We start from the raw sequence: 20,256 nt of genomic DNA, 5'->3' as shown, positions 1-20,256 counted from the left end.
GCTTTGACAGTTAAGTGAAATAGGGTATGAGATTACCAGACAGGACTGTTGATTTAGCGCAAGCCCTGTCGTAGAATATGTTATTAACAAGCCCAGTTCCCCTTTTAGAATTCCTTTGTTCCCCTCTTCCCCCTCCGTGTGTAACCCCTCCCGACATATAGTTTTTGCCTATATATACTTGTAAGATTTTCTGCTCGGGGCTCGACTCCTCTGCTCCTGTGTGAGTTACAAGTTGAGCCCCAGCAAAGCCTCTTGCTGTTTGCATCAAGTGACGCCTCCTGCGGTTGATTGGGGTCGCCGAATGTCCGTGGGACAGAGTGAGAGTCTCCCTCTGGGGGTCTTTTACTATCATGTAATTCCATCTTCTCCATGCTTTTTTCCCACCTTTCTGTATTCCTCATTAAGTTCCTTCCTTAATTTCAAATGCATAAAAGAAATACCAAAACTGTTATTCTCAGGAGCATTTGAGATCTTGCTTCACAACAACTGTCATTAGCTTTGGCTCAAATAAACTCATAAACATTCTCTACAGGTTTAGACATTTCTCATGTCAACAAGTCTATCATTGACCAACATGTTGTTATGCAACTCATGTCTGTATTAACGTTGTTAAAAGGACTGTATAAAGACAATGTATCCATAATACAAATACACGATGCCATGGATAAACAAAACAAAACAAAACAAAAAAGCAATCATTTAAATAATAAGAAAAAAGCATTTGTAATTAAAAGGTTGCATTAAAATAAATTCAAAGAAGAATTAGAAAATAAAATCAAACCCTAACTGGTTTGGCTCTGTGGATTGAGTGTTGCCTGTGGACTGAAAGGTCCCAGATTCGATTCCTGTTAACAGCATGTACCCTGGTTGTGGGCACATCCCCAGTAGGGGGTGTGCAGAAGGCAGCTGATTGATGTTTCTCTCTCACTGATGTTTCTAACTCTCTATCCCTTTCCTTTCCTTTCTGTAAAATGTCAATAATATATATATATTTTTAAAATAAAATAAAATCAAGGACAAGAAGTGGAACTTTTGAGAGAAAAACTAAAAGATATATAGACTCAAACATTCAACTAATAGAAACTCCAGAAAGATAGACAATCGAAAAGTGATGGAAATTTTAAAGATGTAAAGACATGAAATTCTTAGAGTTGAAGGGCCCATCATGTTTGTCCTGCATTCCTTTTAGAGCTTCTAATGGGTGCTTTTGCTTATATCCTTTCTTCTGATATATTTTTTACTCAACACAATAGCAATCTGTACATTTAAAATATACTACAGAATAAATATCTTTATTCAAAACCCTGAAATGCCTCCAATTATAATCAGAGTAAAACCAAAGTTTTCAAATAATCTGATTTCCACTCTCTATCACTCCTCTGACCCCCTCTCATTCTCTTTACCCCAGGCTCAAACATCAGGCACGTTCCCCAGCTAGGGTATGCTTTAGTTGTACCTGCTGCCTCAATCTCCCTTAAGCTGCATGCTTAAGTTCCCCATCACCTTCAACTGGTGCTCAGACGAGGCCTATTCTGATCACACTACTTAAAACTGGAACTCTAACAGCAAAACTAGTCTTCATTCTTCTCTATGTTTTCATTTCCCCGTGCCTTTCTAAAACGTGATCCAGTTTTGTTACTTATTGTACCCACTCTTTATTGTCTGTCTCTGTTCAAGGGAATATGAGCTCTGTGAGGTCAGGCACCTAGTACTGCAAGGCCCTGGAACAGCGCCTGCACATAGAAGATGCCCTATAACTATTTATTGGATGGATAAGTAAATATGCGTATGAAGCATCTATCCATTGAGTGGCACAAGACCTAAAATACATTGTAAAGAAACTATGATCTGAGCACACCATGCATTATGAAGAACAATATTTATAGTCTGAATAATATTTACTGGTATTTAAACATACAAAATCAGCCAATAGACAAAGTATAAATACTATATTTATGGTTATAAAGTAAATTGCAATGTAAAAATCAAGATACAGCCCTAAGATTTGGTAAGGTAGGAGGTAGTCAGAAAAGGTGGAAAAATGGTAAAACAGGTACTATTCCCTCATCATACAAATTGGGAGTCCAGAAAAAATGCTGTTCTCATCATGGAATGCTGATTATTGGTTGGCAAAATGGTTGTTATTAAACTATGCTTTTTGACATTATACAGGGGGCCAACTATAGAACTGAACAAAAACCAACTCTGATATAAATTCATTGGGAATAAAAAAAAAACAATGATCACGGCTGATAAGTATAGCATAGAAACATAATTATTTAGTGAAACCTTTGTAATTAAATAAAAGCTAAATGGAAAAATAACTAAGAGTGGTCATATATCTTGGAATTTAGATTTGGAGAAGGATTGTGTGTAAGAGAAGACTTACGTTAATATGCTCTTACATACTATTACATTGTTCTTTAGTGCACAATATTTATTTTATAAAATTTTAAGAAATTTATGGGAAACAAAATCAGCCTACAAATGAATAGTAGATATTATTTGCATTGTGTATGTGAATACATGGTGAACAACAAATGAAATTTACAAGTTTAAAAAGTGTTAAATGGCTCAATATTAATCTTAAGCATTACATAAAAATCTGTAAGTATTATCCAGCAGAGACTAAGTGATATCCTGAGGTCCCCAGTGTTCTTCCTCTCAAGTCAGTTATTATCGATCTCTGATTCATTCTCTAATAGAATTTTGAGAAAGGAAAACAAAAGGAAGCATTTATCGTTCCCTTTTGGGGCTCATAACATTGATGGTTACACCACCTCTAGTTCATTTTTTCATAATTCCCACCTAACTTCATCAGAAGTAGCACAGTGCTCAGTAATGAACGAATTAATATTAATTTTTTAGATAATTTGCAAAGCTACTTTCTACTCCTTAACTTCATTTGCATAATTTCAAACTGAACATTATTTTGCCCATTTACTAGTTTTACATAATTTATAAAACTCTAATTTATGCACTGTGAATATTCCAGAGAACTCCTTTAATCACCACTTACTTTCAATTTCCTGTGGCCCAGATATTATTCACTTGAATGGAAAGTGATCAGTTTTAGCCCATTAAAGCTCATGGAAGGAAAACAGGTACAACTCATATGCAAAATCCTGAGCTCTGGGTTAAGAATACAAAATGAACTGTAAACCTACAGATCAGAAACTATTGTGCTTTCCCAAAACATATAATTATATTTTAAGTTAATTTCATTATTTCATATCACTTTCTTTTAGTTAAACATCTTAAAGTAAAATTTATGCCTTACTCTTGACAAGGGTAGTGTTAACATCTACTTTTATGTTTAAATTTCACCTCATTGCTATTTTACAACCAATCCCTTTTTCCTTTTTGCCTTGCATATTTCACTTCTTTCAAAAAATTTTAGCATTTTTTTGACTCACATCTATTTTTGCCATCCAAATTAAATTTACTTCAAAATAAGCAGGGAGGGCAATTAAATGGATAGATGGAGAGCACGTGCATTTTGGAGGAGTCTGTAATACAGAAAAGAATACTGGTAGAAAATGAAAGGGAGGTGGAATAGAATGTATATAGACATGGAGTCCCCCCAAATGCCCTTTTCCTTTCCCCTTCGTGCTCCTTGAGTGGTATCTTGATAAGCCATTAAAATTTAGAGTAGACAGTAAAATCTCAGACATCTCTCACAGCAATATTTTTTGCCAATATATCTCCTCAGACAGGGAAAACAAAGAAAAAATAAACAAATGGAACTATATCAAACTAAAAAGCTTCTGCACAGCAAATCAATCAATCAATCAATCAATCAATCTCAAATTAAAAAGGAAACCCACAGTATGGGAGAACATATTTGCCAAAGATACATCTGATAAAGGGTTAATCTCTAAAATATAGCAAGAATTTATATAACAACACCAAGAAGACAAATGATCCAAGAAAAAAAAAAAAAATGGGTAAAGGACCTGAGTAGACACTTTTCCAAAGACGACATACAGATGGTCAATAGACATATGAAAACATGCTCAACATCAATAATCATTAAAGGGATACAAATTAAAACCACAATGAGAAATCACCTCACACCTACAAGAATGGCTACTATCAATAAATCAATAAATCAATAAACAGCACATGCTGGTGATAATATGGATAAAAGGGCACCCTAGTGCACTGTTGGTGGGAGGGCAGACTGGCGCAGATAATATGGAAAACAGTATGGTGTTTCCTCAAAATATTAAAAATGGATCTGCCTTTTGATTCAGCAATCCAGTTTCTGAGGATACTAGTATATCCTAAGAATCCTGAAACACCAGGCAGAAAGAATATAGGCATACATATGTTCACAGTCCAAGTGTGCATCAGTAGATGAGTGGATAAAAAAAGCTGTGGTACATTTATACGATGGGACACTGTGCAGCCGGAAGAAGTAAAGAATTCTTACTCTTTGTGACAATATGGATGAATCTGGAGATTATTATCCTACATGAAATAAGTCAGTCAGAGAAAGGAAAATTCCATTATATGTGGAATCTAATGAACAATAACTGAAAAACAGTAGGACCAGAGGCATGAATATACAAATGGTTGTCAGAAAGGAGGGGCTGGGGGACTGGATAAAAAAAGGTAAAGAGATTAGCCAAATAACATATATGCATAATCCATTGACACAGACAAGAGTGTGCTGATGGCTAGAGAGGAGGAGGGGTAGGGCTGGATAGGACAAAAGGATGAGGGAATGGGGATATCTGTAATAGTGTCAACAATAAAAATAAAGCTAAAGAAGAAAAAGACTTAGTGGAGATAACCCATCATCCAGAAATTATTTTTGTTGATGCTACCCTCTCGCAACACACAGCATCATTCCCTGGAGCTTCTACAAAACCATATATCTGATTGGATCCCTGCACTTCCTACATGTTTAATCATTGGTTAATTTATGTATCTGTCTCTTCTACTTGGGGAATTCTTGAAGGCAAGGTTTGGGTCATATTATCTTAATTCCCTAAATTGAGGCACATAGTAGACCTCAATAAACATTTAGAAGTGTGAATGAAGAAAGTGATGGGTAAAGGGCTGATATGGAAATCATTACATACATGTAAGGAGAAGGATGTGGCATAGAAACATAAGAAATAAGTCACTTATAAAAAGGAGTGGACAAAATGTTTAAAACAGAAATAGGAGAAAGGTTAAAAAAACATTGAGAAAATTAGTGGGTAGAAAATAGGGCTATTGAAGGACAGATGCAAGAAGCAGATTCTGGAAAGCAAGAAAAACAAAACAAAACAACAAAAACAAAAAACAACTGACAAGTATGATACAATATATTGAGGCCAGGGAAATAGAAAGAAATCAGAAGGCATGTTAGTAAGTGATCAGCATGGAAAATAACAACATAAACTAGCCATCTGGGTAGGAAAAGAAGAGAGGCCACAATAAATAAAGGAAGAGAAATGATTTAATGACAATACTAACGAAAGGACATTTAAGGAAATACCTCCCTACACACACACACACACATACATACACACACACACACACACACACACACACACACACACGTAAGAAATTATGACTTTAAAGCATATTAGAGATAGTTTTTTTTTAAGTACTGAAACATTTGCTTTTGTTAGAATATGGAATTTTCTAAAAACAGTACAAGTATTTATTTTTATTAAAAATAATGAACAATTATTGAACCCAAAGCCAGCAGTTCTACTGGCAACAAGGTCATTAGAGAGTACTATAAAGCTACTCATGGCTTTTTAAGGCTAATTTTTCTGCATAGTCATGTTAAGTAAGGTTTGCTCTCATCCACAGCAACTGTGATTCACTCTCTGTCCTTAGCTGTAACAAATGAGACAGATTTGAAATAGAAAATGTTCTTTTCCATCATTGCTCTGAAAGACTCCCAGTCCCCACTGGCATCTTAAGAGTTGCTTCATTATACCAGGAAAAAATCGAAGAGAAACACCATGGGCAGATGTCCGGAAAGCTGTCAGAGCAGGCGACTTTATGTGAAGTGACTCCCCCAGACATCTCTTGGTATTCTATTACAAATCGGAGAGGCTGTGTTTTCGCCCTTGGGTTGCAATAGCCTCAGGTACCCGATACTATCCGCATTCTTCAGTAGAGGTCAGCCAATACTCATTGTTAAACACCAGTCAGACACATGGCAGACCGCCGGCAAACTGACATCTGCAATGCTTGAATCTGCTCTTTCTAATGTTTTGTAGGAGATAGATCTAAAGGGGTATCATGATGCTAGTTATATAGTGTGCCTAAAATCAACAGGACTACTTTCTTTTAATAGTGTAACATTTGCTTTATCATATCATTCTTTATCCAGGAAAATGAAGAATGCACTAAATTTTATACCAGTTCAAAATAACACCTTGTCAATATTTGTCTACTTTGAAATTTGTTAGAAATGCCTACTGGTGGGGCTAATATCTCCTCCTCATTTCAGGCAATGCAGGATATAATTTACTCCTCTCTTTATATAATCTATATTACCTAAACCATATTCCATCCTTTTTCTTTCTTTCTTGTTAATCCTCACCCAAAGATATTTTTTCCCCATTGATTATTTTCTAGAAAGAGTGGAAGGGAAGGAGGGAGGGAGGAAAGAAGGGAGGAAGTGGGAGAGAAAGAGAAAAAACATAAATGTGAGAGATACACATTGATTGTTTGCCTTCCACATTCACCCACACCAGGGCTGGGGATCAAACCTGCAAGCCAGGTATGTAACCTTGACTGGGAATTGAACCTGAGGACCCCCTTTCCCTCACTGCACAGGCTGACACTTAGCAAAACCAACAAGGGCATGTCTGGCTCTCTTTTAATCCTATATAATAAAAGCCTAATATACTAAGTGTCTGGTCCTCTGTTCAACCAATCAAAGTGTAATATGCTAATGATATTCTAAGGCCCTTCAACCGCTTGCTATGATGTGCCCTGACCACCAGGGGGCAAACAGTCAACCAGTTGCTATGATGTGCACTGACCACCATGGAGCAGATGCTCCAACTGGTAGGTGAGCTTGCTGCTGGGATCTGGCCTAACAGGGCTGAGCATGATGGGCCAGACATGCCCTAGAGACCTCCCGTGGTCCCTCTTGGGCTGGCTAACCTCCTATTCACTCCCCAGACCCAATCATGCATTGGTGGGGTACCTCGGTCTGGCCTGCACTCTCTCACAATCTAAAACCCCTGGGGGGATATTAGAGAGCCAGTTTTGGCCAGATCCCACAGGCCAGCCTAGGGGACCTCACTTGTGCACAAATTTGTACTCTGGGCCCCTAGCATTATATATATAACCCTGAATTAGTATCCATGATGTCTGATCCATGCCATTTTATGGGCAATATATTCTCAACCTTTCTCTGCTATCAGCTGTTAACTACATACTATGTAACCCTCCACCTTGCATTATGTGAGTGTGCTCCATGCTCTTTTTGTTTTTTGGGTGAGTGTGAAATTCTGTAAGGAATTTAAAATTCCACACCAACTCTTTCCTAGGCTTTTTGTCCTGCCTATTCACATTTTTAAAAGAAGTTAAAGTCACTTGAAAATAACAGTCACCATTTATTATGTCCTTTTGTTACCATTTAGCTAATTATTAATGGGAAGGAAGCAAGAGGGGCCTCAGGCATTCTTGAGGATACTTAGCTGGGAAGCAGAGGCCTGTTTGCTTACCCAGAAAGCTACAGCTTCACACCACAGGAACAGCAGCATTGTCCCTCCACTGGGATGACCTCCCCTCCCTTCTCCACTCTGTACTGGGTTTGGGTGGGGTGGGAGCAGCAGGACATGCACAGTAAAAGCTTAAATAGTGCAGGGAGGTGCTTAACCATAGAGGCCAGTCTGTCTAAACTGGAAAAGGGATTGCTCATCTGGGTGGAGCCCAATACAAGCCCATAGAATCTGGGGAAGTTAAGTGTTTATTTAGAGAAACCTCCTAAGGTACTTCTAACCCAAGGAGAACATACTGCTCAGACTCCAAAGGACTATAAAGCAGAAATCTGTTGGCACTATTTACTTGAAAAATAATTCCCCAGGTAGTTTGAGTAAATATTGAGGCCACAATATGTTGATGGACTTTAAAAACATTTTCTAGGTTCCAAATAGTTACAGTAAATTATTTTTTAAGTCCATTTGAATAGCTTCCCCACATATGTGGGTAAATTATAATAATAATATTTTAATGTTCAAAAGACAAAATAAAATATTTAATGTTTTAATGCCTGCAAATAATTTTCTTTACATTTATTTATATTGTCCCAGCATACTACACATATTTGCAGATCTGAAATTTGATTGAACCCTTTCCCGAAGGGTTCTCTTTACCAGCAGGACTTAAGGACATGTTCTTTGCAGATAATGATGGGATTTTGTAGCACAGGGGATTTTTCTAAGGAAGACTTAGAGTTCAGTTCTCCCTTCTAAAACATTTAATTGCCAAGAATATATAATTCTAATATATAAAACTCTGGGTATGTAGGCCTCCACAATAATGGAATTGTGATAATTCTTTCTTTTATATATTTCTTTTGTCATAGATGAAAATATTTAAATGCAATAAAATTTACATGAATTAGCATTTGTGATATAAATCTAATGTTACAGTAAAAATGGAGTATAACAAAGTAAACAAACATTTGAAAGCAGAGAATAAGCTTCCATGAAGAATGTAAAATCACCAGTCACTCTGCCATTATGAGCCAAGGATGGCAACCTAATGTTTTAAGTATTATAATAACTACAGTGATAATGATAATTAATATCTACATAGTTGCACCCAACTGACCAGTCACTATTTTGGCAAACCAAGCAGAAAGGAACTGGCTAATGACTCTGTTATAGCCATAGTAGGGTACTGAGACCAATTCCCACCACAATCAAGGGATGTGACTATACAAGGTGAATATCAAAGATGGCCTTCAAGGCGGGCACTTATTCCACGTGAAGGGTAGAACAAATAGAGGCAAATATCTGTAATCAAGGTAGAGTGTGTAGTAGAACCCAAAGACCTAGAAAAAGTAAGAGAGAAGTTTGTCTAGAGAGAGAACCACCCTACCCCAGATTGAACACGACTTAAGCAACTACATTCACAAGTAGCAAGAATTAAGTCACTTTCTGAGGTTCACTTCCCATAACATCGCCTGGTATAAACACACACCTGATAACAAGAAAAGAATGAGTGAAATTCACAATCTGAAGCGCAATCAAAGGGCAGAAGGTGGCTGTGGTTGGATTGAGGCAGGGTTTCAATTCTGTGTGTCAATGGTTTCGAGAGACAAAGAGATCAAGATTTTTATGAGGGGTTTCTTATAGTATAGGCTAAGTGGTACAGACTGTGTAAGAAAGGCAAGGCAGAATGAAATGACTAAATAAATGGGGGAGTTCGGAGATATGAAAGGATCTGAGATAAGAGAATATGATGAGATTAAAGATAAGACAATAAAATTTTTGGAAATAAGAGAGACACAGAGTGGAAATTTAAGATATCAAATGGGGAAATTTTTTTAGAATACATTCACCAAAGTACTGTAGAAGAGAAAATAAATTGCACTAATTAAAGGTTCTTGAGATTGATAAAATTACTTATATTCATAAGGGTCTATCTTTTAAGACACTTCATTTTTTTTAAACTGGTAAATTTTAAATTCATTGGACTATTGGTTTAGGGTATAGGTTATCACAGATAGCTCTTTTTCCCTATATGAGCATTTGTTTTTAAGTACAAAAATAAATATTGTTTATACAATTATGGATCCATCACTATTCCAAAAAAGTGATCATCAGTTACATTTTTGAGAGACTGGATATGCAAATGGACAATGGCCAGCATAAATATGACAGTATAACTTCTGCAGCAACTACCTTCAGAAATGAAACCACAGCTTCTGTAGCAACTGGCCCGGAATTGCCAGGACTTGGACAACAGCAGCTGTCTATCTACACTAAATTCAGCAACAATCAGAGAAAGCAAAATATGTTTCCCAAACCAATCACATTAGATGCCCTGCTTCTAGTTAGCCCACCTGCATCTTTCCTGTGTCCACAAACTCCAATCCAAGATGGCTGAAGTCTTCATTTTCATTCCAAGTTCCCCCTCAAATTTGGAAGCATTTCCTTTTCCCTGTCTGCCTTTGAGTCTCCTCCAAAAGCAAATGATGGTAGCTAATGCCATAGCCTCTGTATGTTCTCATTTGGGGTGGGGTGTCTTTGTTTATTCTTATATTTCTAATAGTTTAGTCTCCTGTGCACTAAGAAAGTGCAAATTTTAATTCTGTCCACCTGAAATATGCAGAGTCACACAGTACAGAACTGTTTGCCATTTGGAAATTGGCAAAGCCTTTTCACCCAATTCTCTCCTACATTCACTACAGATATTAAAGAGCAAGATTGCAGGAAAGAGGGTCTGTGCTCTCTCAGTTTCACTAAAAAAAAAAAAATACTAAGAAGTAAATAATTTTTACCAATCACTCACCACATCAGAATGATTGGCAGACAAAATTATTCTCCTTTATGTTAAAGCAGTGCTGAATAATTGTTCCCAGTGATTCAAAACTCTCACAACATAAACAAGTGAATTCCTTACAGAGAGAATATTCATGGGAGAGGCAATAAGAACTTATAAGAACCCCAACACACAGTCCAAGAAGGAAAACAAAGCCATCGTGGTAATGCACAGAAAACTAATTCTTCTTCCTGGTATTGTATTTATTTCCATATAAAATGAATGCCTTCTGAAAGCAAAAAATGAGTAGCCAGACATGTTTTTTTTAAAATCTTAAATGATCCACATACCTTCTATTTTATATTTTCAATCATCTTTCTAGATATTTATGTGTATATTTAATATAAATGAGAAACAGAATCCATAGCTTTATGAAGTAAAACAAAAATTAAATGTATCTGTCTTTAATAGCTTAAATCGTAAGATATAAGGTTGCTTTTTTATTTGTTGGATTAATGATTTATTCCATTTGGGGAAGGACCTGAACACCACAGAGCTGAGTAAGACTTTAAAAAGCCCCTGTGTGAACACCACATGCTCTGGCATGACAGAACCTTGCTCCATTCCCCCAGCACAGAAGGTGCACATTCTACAGAGCGCAGCAAGGAAAGGTTATTTATTTTAAAAGAAGTTCACAATGAAAATTAATTAAACCCTGACCGTAACTGCAAATGTCAAAATACAAATTTCCTCCAGTGACTGTTTTTTAACCACGAGGGCAAAATTAAAAAAAAGAAAAAGAAACTGTTCAATATTTATTATTCTCTTGGCTGGGTGAACTAAGCCATTTAAATGGCCATTGTTGTTAACACATTATATTAGAATATAAACATTTCACTAAAAAAATAAAAAAAGTAAAACAAGCCATGGCAAAGGGATTTCATAGTTAAGGAACAAGAGGATGTGACTCAGAGAACATAAGAATTTTTGCTTCCGAAGGGCTTTAATTCTTTTTTATTTTATTTTTATTTTATTTTATTGATTTTCCACATAGAGGAAGGGAGAGAAATAGAGAGCTAGAAACATCAATGAGAGAGAAACATCGACCAGCTGACTCCTGCACACCCCCTACCAGAGATGTGCCTGCAACCAATGTACATGCCCTTGACCGGAATCGAACCTGGGACCTTTCAGTCTGCAGACCGACGCTCTATCTATCCACTGAGCCAAACCGGTTTCGGCGAAGAGCTTTAATTCTGAAGCCCTCTCTGAACAGAGGCAAGGTGAGCTTCTACCTCTCCCTCAACTCATTTTCTAGTCCATCGCTCAGAATTGTATCTTAGAAAAGAAAGGTGGGGCAAAAAGCTTTTGAGGACACAATCCCATGTCTAGGGAAGGTATGCAAAAGGCGAGGGCAAACAAAGGGACCCCCAGCAAGTCTTAAACCCTTCAGCCTGATTTCTAGAAAATACCAGGCACTGAAGCATTTAGTGACACACTGGAAAATATAATTTACTATTTATTCTTTTTAAAAATTTATAGCTATTTAAAATCTCTATAAGGGACAGAGAGAGTACTACAGTAGTTGACTACTTGCTGATGAATACTGCAGGGCCAGCTATGACCCTAGTCTCACAGGGCCCATTACAAACAAGGGAAAATACCTGTACTAATATAAAACAGCTAAAGTTAGTCATCAGAAAAACATTGTAGTGACTTAAAAAAAAAAAAAAAAACTCTTGAAAAGAACTGGGAATAAAAAAGTAAATAAAAAATTTCATTCATTTTTAAATAATTGAAAACTTATCACAATTTATATGAACTTAAACAGAATCAGGATTTAGTTCAAGTACAAAAGATTAACAGGGTCCAAAATTCAATTTTGCTGCTGTTTGAACTACAACATTCCTGTTCTGTGGACGCCTTTGGCACTGACACCTATAGATTGTGAGGATGTTGGGCTGTTGAACTTTGCAAAACATGAAATGTGTCTATTCTCCAATAAGATTTCACTTTTTGGGATTGTAAATCCTTTTCTAACACCCCAGTTACAGTTTATGACACCCTCGACATCACTGAGCCTCCTTTCCAAATCATTTCATCACCTGTTTCCAAAAAACATTCATTCCTTTGGGAGGGAGAAAGATTCAGAGCAAGAAAAAATTTTACTGAAATCTGTATCCTCACCACCTGCTGTGACATATCTGTACCCTTCCATCATCCTGACCTCATTTCCCTTCTTTCCCAGTCTGAACCCAGTTATGTCCAGATAGACAGATATAGATATAGATAGATATAGTAAAGATATAGATATATAGATTTAGATTCTAGTAGTTTCAGTTTTTTTATCCCCTTGATTTCTGCTGCAAATCTATTTTTAGCACATTCATAAACACAATCTATAATGCCCTAAGTATATCATTGTTATTGTATTCAAATATATCTAGTTGCTGTTTCTGTAGCAAAATGTTTCACTAATTTTGATTATATATAACTCAATATAACTAAAATTATGTAGCTATGGAAATCAGCTATTCAGATAGCTCTGACAGAGATCATAATTTGATTTACCGATTTCTTTGTAAAAGCAATATGCTCATATGATACACAGAGAAGATTCTTAATGTAGGAGAGTATAAAGTGGATTCTAAAATTATTCATTGACAGTTTATAAGAAAATGCCATATTTACCAACATCTCTAGAATGACACTCCTACAACTTTGTAATTGTATATTATTTGATTTTTCCCTGCCACTTGTATTTTTGCACCTGACACTCAAAGAATCTTGAGGTTTTACTAATGAGACAAATATTTCAAACATCATTTCTTACATAATTACCTGGTGAAGTCTGTCATCTCCATCATGATCATACACATCTTCTTGGCCAGAACAATAATATCATTGCTTGTATCATCCCATATTTCAATCTCAGCATCCAGCTTACTCTTTACTTTCTTGAAATCAGCAACTTGCTCAGCAATCTTTTCTTTCTCTGCCTCAGGCAGTTGAGTCATCTTAGCCTAAAACATACAATAATTAGATTTGTAATTATTTCGTTATGTTAAAAAGGATTTTAGGAAGAACTGATCATTAAAGAATGTTCATTACATTTGTTCATTTAATACATACATGTCATACTTTTGTGGTTCAGAATTCTTTAAAATTTTTATTGACTTGAGACACACACACACACACACACACACACACAGAGAGAGAGAGAGAGAGAGAGAGAGAGAGAGAGAGAGAGAGAGAGAGAGAGAGAGAGAGAGGGGAACATCAATTTGTTTTCCATTCATTTATGCATTCATTTATTTATGCATTCATGCATTTCACTGGCTAATTCTTCTTTATGACCTGACCAGGAATCAAACCAGCAACCCTGGCCTATCAGGATGATATTCTGAGCAACTGAGATACCAAGCCAGGGAAGCTAAAAGTCATATAATCAAAACTTTCTAAGTTTATTTTTTATATGAAAAAACTATATTGAATTATAAATTTTTGTTCTAGAACTACATGTTAAATTTGATAATAACAATGGATAATTTTGTGTCTGACATTTTAAAATATACTCCTTAATATAAATGTCAAACTTCTCAAATATCTAACATGAAAAATGTAAACTAACAACAACTTATTTAATGCATTGCATAGCTGAAAACCACATAGCCCTGGCCAGGGGGCTCAGTTGGTTGATGCATCATCCCACACACCAAAAGGTTGTCGGTTCGATTCCCATTCAGGGCACATAACCAGGTTGCAGGTTCAATCTCTGGTTGGGGCCTATAGGAGAGGCAACCAATTGATGTTTCTCTCTCACAACGATGTTTCTCTGATCTATCTTTCTCTCCCTCTCCCTCTCCCTCTTCCTCTCCCTCTCCATCCTTCAAGAAGTAGAAATAGCCGAAACCGGTTTGGCTCAATGGATACAGCGTCGGCTTGGGGACTGAAAGGTCCTGGGTTCGATTCCGGTCAAGGGCATGTACCTTGGTTGTGGGCATATCCCCAGTAGGTGGTGTGCAAGAGGCTTCTGATTGATGACTCTCTCTCATCGATGTTTCTAGCTCTCTGTCTCTCTCCCTTCCTCTCTGTACAAAATCAATAAAATATATATATTTTTAAAAAAGAAGTAGATATATTACAAAATTTATCTTGATATGATATTGTCTATGTATGTATATATAGTCAGATTCTTAAATAAATACTGACTATATATTGGTAAAACAGTTAACATTATACATTTATAAATCATATCTATATTAAAAAGCATCTATATATGTATAAAATCATAAGAATGTAAGGCTTTCTGATTAAAAGTTGCTTTTAAATTCCTTAGTATATTTTGTGCACATAAGCCCATCCAGATTTATATGTACATACAAATTATTTTGGAAGAATAGTAAAATGTTATCAGCAGGGTTTATTAATACAGCCCTCCCTAATTAACATTCTGATTTCAGAGGTGCTCTTCTCCCATGCACAGTAAACTTAATGTGCTGGCATAGAATCAATTATTTGGATATGCTGTATTTTGAACAGTATGCAACTTGTGGCATCTACTTGCAATTTAAAAGGTGGGATAGGCAGAAAACCATCTGCATCCCTAAACTACCATATGCACAGCCTTAGCGCCTGGGACCTATAACTTTTTGTTAAGTTAATAAAAAGTTGAAGGAAAAGTAATTTGATAATATCAGTACCATAAAATTCCAGGTGGCAATCTATGCAAAGAAATTTTCAAAAAATAATCCATAAATATTGTAATAATAGAATGAGTCCATAGGTATGAGAGGTAAGTGAAATTTATTGATTATTCACATAGAATATGTGATGTCTACTATGCCTATTTATTTCCATATGCTAGTCTATGGGACACCTACATATGGGTAAGTAAGAAGAGATAATTTCAAAGGAGCTTTTAAATATTCTGGATACCAGGTTTAGAATACTGAATACTTTATTGACCCAATACTACACAGGTAAAAAAAAAAATAAGCTTCAGTATATGAAGAATTTACAAGATTGGTAAATAAAAAATCATAAAAAATCCAACCAAAAATTGAATAAAAATCCTAGTATAAAATATCTGACATTTATTATCTATTCATTATAAATTTAACTTAGCGTCTAAAATAACTATAAAGTTACTACAGTTATTTATAAAGGATATCTATACAATCTCAGGATTAATTATTCATGCTTAAATTTTAACCTATTAAAGAAAATAAACTACAAGGCTTTCTGATTAAAAGTTGCTTTTAAATTCCTTAATATACTGTTTGAATGCTCAGTAAATGATAGCTATTTTCAATTCAATAAGAAAATTATCAAAATATATTTATCTATGTAGCACTTAAAATTTGCTTTTGTTTCATTTTTATTTATTTGAAGAATTTAACTATGAGACTAGGGTTTTAATTGATGAGCTTATATAGGAGACCCTGCCTTAGGATAAAAAAAATAGTTAATATTTTCCTTCCTTGGGAATTGGGGCCTATGAGATATGTTACATGAAGTGCAACTTTTCCTGCTCCTGGCATATGGCAGAGTATGCAAATAAAGACACAACTCATGTATGTTTGAAATCAATAGCATGCAAGCACATTGCGTAAATTATAAGCTATCAATACATTAAACTAGCTCGATGATAGAAATGAATTTTCTCCATCTTGACCACAGGTCACTATCATTATATCCATTTTCATCAAACTGTTTTTAAACTTTGAAATAATATTAGCTATAGATAGATTCAATTGGGGCCTCTTTGTTTTATAGTCTTTACCTCAGAGATAATAAATCCATGACCCTGGATCTAATAAGTAATTTTGAAGTGCACCCTGGTATATCATGAACTATCCTCATAAGAAAGTTAAAACTATTAAAGAAGTGATCTGATTAAGTGTATTTCTAGTTCTATTCCTTGGAATGCCACTGATTTCCAATGTGACCTTGAAGAAGTCACTTAGCCATCTTCTCTGAGTTCCTCTAGACACAAAAACAACAATAGTGGCAGCTAACCACCACAGCCGGAGGGAACAGTTTCGATGGTTGGGTAACATTGATACTGACCTTGTCATGAACAGGAATGTCATCAATTGCACTAGGTTTCCTTAACATCTCAATTTACGTGGTGAATGACAACTGGCAGATGTTTACTTTTGACAAGATAATTTGGGCAATAGTTTACAAAATTAAAAGTTCTATAAATTCTGATTTTTCTCTCATAGAAGGGACAACAACAATAAAGCATTAAGTTAACGACTGACACCTTTACTGAAGTTTTCAGTGCTTCTATGAATGATTTGTTGTATGCTATCAATTTCAGTAATTATGAAAATTTCAAAACAGCACTTAAGAGAATATTTATAATTTAGGAATTGAGGGTGAAAGTTCCTTATTGGGTTATTTTATGCAGCATAAGCAAAGAAACTGATATACAAAGGTTTAGATCAATCAGGCAAGTGGACTATCCAATGTTATGACTGCATGGCCATATGTTTCAGTTCCTGATCAAATCTATAAATAGAACTCCATCTAAACATAAGGATTTTTTAAATACTGCCATTTAAATGAGATTATATTGTATGTCAATTTATTTTTGGTGTTTTTTTGCCAAAGAAAATGAAAACAGATAATGTTTACATATATGCCAACCACTCTCTATGCAATTTTCAGCATTTAACTAAACTTTAATCTTCATAGTAATTCTGTGAGATAAGAATATTATTATTCTAAATTTATAGATTATGAAACGAAGTCTTCAAAGGTTAAGTTATCTTTTCAAAAGTATAGTGTTAGTACACACGGTGGTCATAGATCAGAAGAATTATTATTATTAAAATGTCCATATTACCCAAAGCAATATTCAGATTCAATGCAATCCCTATCAAAATACCAATTGAATTTTTCATAGAACCAGAACCAATATCCTACTAAACTCATATGAACTCAGACAGTCAAAGCAATCTTAAAAAGAACAAAACTGAAGTTATTAAACTCACAGACTTCAAACTATACTACAGAACTACAATAATGCAGTGTGGTACTGGCCAAAACAAAAACAAACACAGAAATAAAACAACAACCAAAAAAAGCAGACATTGGGTCAATGGAAGAGAATAGAGAGGCCAGAAACAAAACCTAGGCTTATACAGTCAATTAATCTAGGACTAAGGAGTCAAGAATGTACAATGGAGAAAAAACAGTCTCTTCAATAAACAGTGTTAGGAACATTGGCAGATACATGCAAAAATAAATAAAGAAAACCACTTTCTTACATTATATATATATAAACTCAAAATGGATTAAAGACTTAAATGTAAGAAATGAAACCATAAAACTCCATGAAGAAAACATAGGCAGCAATTATTTAATGTCAGTCTTAACAATATTGTCATGGATATAGCTTTGCAGACAAGGATAACAAAAGGAAAAATAAACTAAAGGAATTTCATCAAACAAAGAGCTTTTGCACAGTGAAAAATCATCAACAAAAGAAAAGGGCAACCTACTAAATGGGAGACAATATTTGCCAATGATATAGCTAATGAGTCAAAATGTATATAGGACTTATACAATCAATATTAAAAATATACACAAACAATCCAATTTAAAATTGGGCAAATGTTCTGAATAGACATTTTTCTAAAGAAGATATATATAGATAACTAAGAGACTCATGAATAGATGCGCAACACTGCTAATCATTATGGAAATGCAAATCAAATCCATACTGAGACATCACTTCAAACTTGTCAGAATGGCTATTACAAAAAGACAACAAATATCAAGTGTTAGCGAGGATGTAGAGAAAAGGGAACCCTTGGGCACTGTTGGTGAAATTGTAAATTGGTGCAGCCACTATAGAAAAAGAGTATGGAGGTTTCTCAAATAATTAAAAACAGAAATACCATATGATCCAGCAATTCCACCTCTGAAATAAAAAATACTAATTCATAAGAATATAAGCATCCCTGTGTTCACTGTGGAATTATTTACAACAGCTGAAATATAAAAATAATGTACCTGTTCATGGATACATCAATGGGTCAATGACGTGCATATACGCGCGCGCGCGCACAAATACACACACACACACACACACACACACACACACACACACACAAATCACTGGAATATTACGTAGCCATAAATTGAATGAAATCTTGTGATTTGCAATAACTTTGATAGGCCTAGAGGGTATTATATCAAATTAAATAAGTCAGAGAAAGACAAATATATTATTTATATGTGGAATATTAAAAACTATAGTTAAAACAAAACAAAAACATACTCATAGGTACAGAGAACAAACTATTCGTTAGCCAGGTTTTGAAAAAAAATGTATAGGGGATTAAGAGTTACAAAATTCCAGTTTTAAAATAAATAATTTAAAATAAATAAACCATGAGGATGTGATGTACATAGGGAATATAGTCAATAATATCATAATAAGTTTGTATGGTGACTGAAGGTTACTAGACATAGTGTGGTGATCCTTTTGTCAAATCACTAAATTTTAAAACTAAAATTAATATAGATTATATGTCAACTAAACCTTAATAATGAAAAAAAAGATTATAGTATTGGTAAATGGCACACAAATGGGTGCATTTTTCTTTTTTTTTAAATATATTTTTTATTTATTTCAAAGAGGAACGGAGAGGGAGAGATAGAAACATCAGTGATGAGAGAGAATCACTGATCGGCTGCCTCCTACATGGCCCCTACTGGGGATCAAGCTCACAACCAACCGGGGCATGACCTTGATCAGAATTGAACCCAGGACCCTTCATTCTGCAGGCCGACGCTCTATCCACTGAGCCAACCCAGCCAGGGCAGGTGCATTTTTCTTGAATATACATTTAGGAGTAGGTGCATTTAGATCACTGGGATCATCATGACTTTTTCCCCATCAGCTTTTCAAGATCATTTCACTTTCTTTTCATGTACTCTCTCAAGCTATACTAAGCTATTTGCTGTGGCAGGTAAATATTTTAAGATACTGCTCAATATTTTGTTCAACTTCTTCCCTTTCCCATATCTGTTCATCCAAACTTAATCATATGTCCAAGCCAAATTTATAGATTACATCACCTATCTTTTCTGGAGGTCTGCAAAAAATTCATAACATGTTATCAGTTATTTCCTCAAGATGTTCACATTGTTTTCTCTCAGAGTCAAATTATTTGTGAACATATTTAAATATCTCATTTACTTGAAGGAAGATCTTCAAAAGTAAACATTTTTCTTTTTTCAGAAAAGTGGTAACTATCTACCCATCTGTCTGTCTGTCTATCTATCTATCTATCTATCTACCTACCTACCATCTACCTATTTTTACTTGTGGTTTTATTGGTCTCCTTCCCCGGCCTATAATATAAATTCCCTGAAAATAGAAACATATAATAATAAATGTTTGTTTATAGCTGTTAACAAAATAATCAAGAAATGAATAAGAGGCTTGTGGGATCAACATTTTATAGGATTTATTTGCATTTTCTTTATCACCTACCTTTATGCAGGTCCAAGATCTAACCTCTACAAGGTAGAAATTAATTTACCTATAATTCTTTCTGTCTACTTTCAAACTTGAATCCACATTATTCATGTAAGACTATTAATTGCACAAACAAACTTCTCATCTTGGCTTTATCTACTTTTTTATTTCATTATGCTCATTGCTACTACTTAAAATATTGCTATTACATTATTTTTTACTTAACAACTTTCAATGCTTTCCATTACCTTTTAAAAAAGATACAAAGAAAAAAGTGGCATAATGGATAATACGCA

The 20,256-nt window shown here is 35.0% G+C and overlaps 1 protein-coding gene across 1 annotated transcript in view; it reads right to left on the bottom strand.

Moving 5' to 3' along the window:
• Positions 1–20,256, bottom strand: part of CTNNA3 (catenin alpha 3) — a 1,168,431-nt gene that overhangs the window by 88,724 nt on the left and 1,059,451 nt on the right. Inside the window, exon 14 of the mRNA XM_036438342.2 lies at positions 13,300–13,481. Coding sequence (XP_036294235.1) covers positions 13,300–13,481 — 182 coding nt within the window. The remainder of the gene's footprint in view (positions 1–13,299; positions 13,482–20,256) is intronic.

The sequence above is a fragment of the Pipistrellus kuhlii genome, unplaced genomic scaffold, assembly GCF_014108245.1.
Source record: "Pipistrellus kuhlii isolate mPipKuh1 unplaced genomic scaffold, mPipKuh1.p scaffold_m20_p_15, whole genome shotgun sequence".
NCBI lineage: Eukaryota > Metazoa > Chordata > Mammalia > Chiroptera > Vespertilionidae > Pipistrellus > Pipistrellus kuhlii.
Note: the sequence above shows the minus strand (reverse complement) of the source record. Positions and strands in the feature narration are given on the sequence as shown.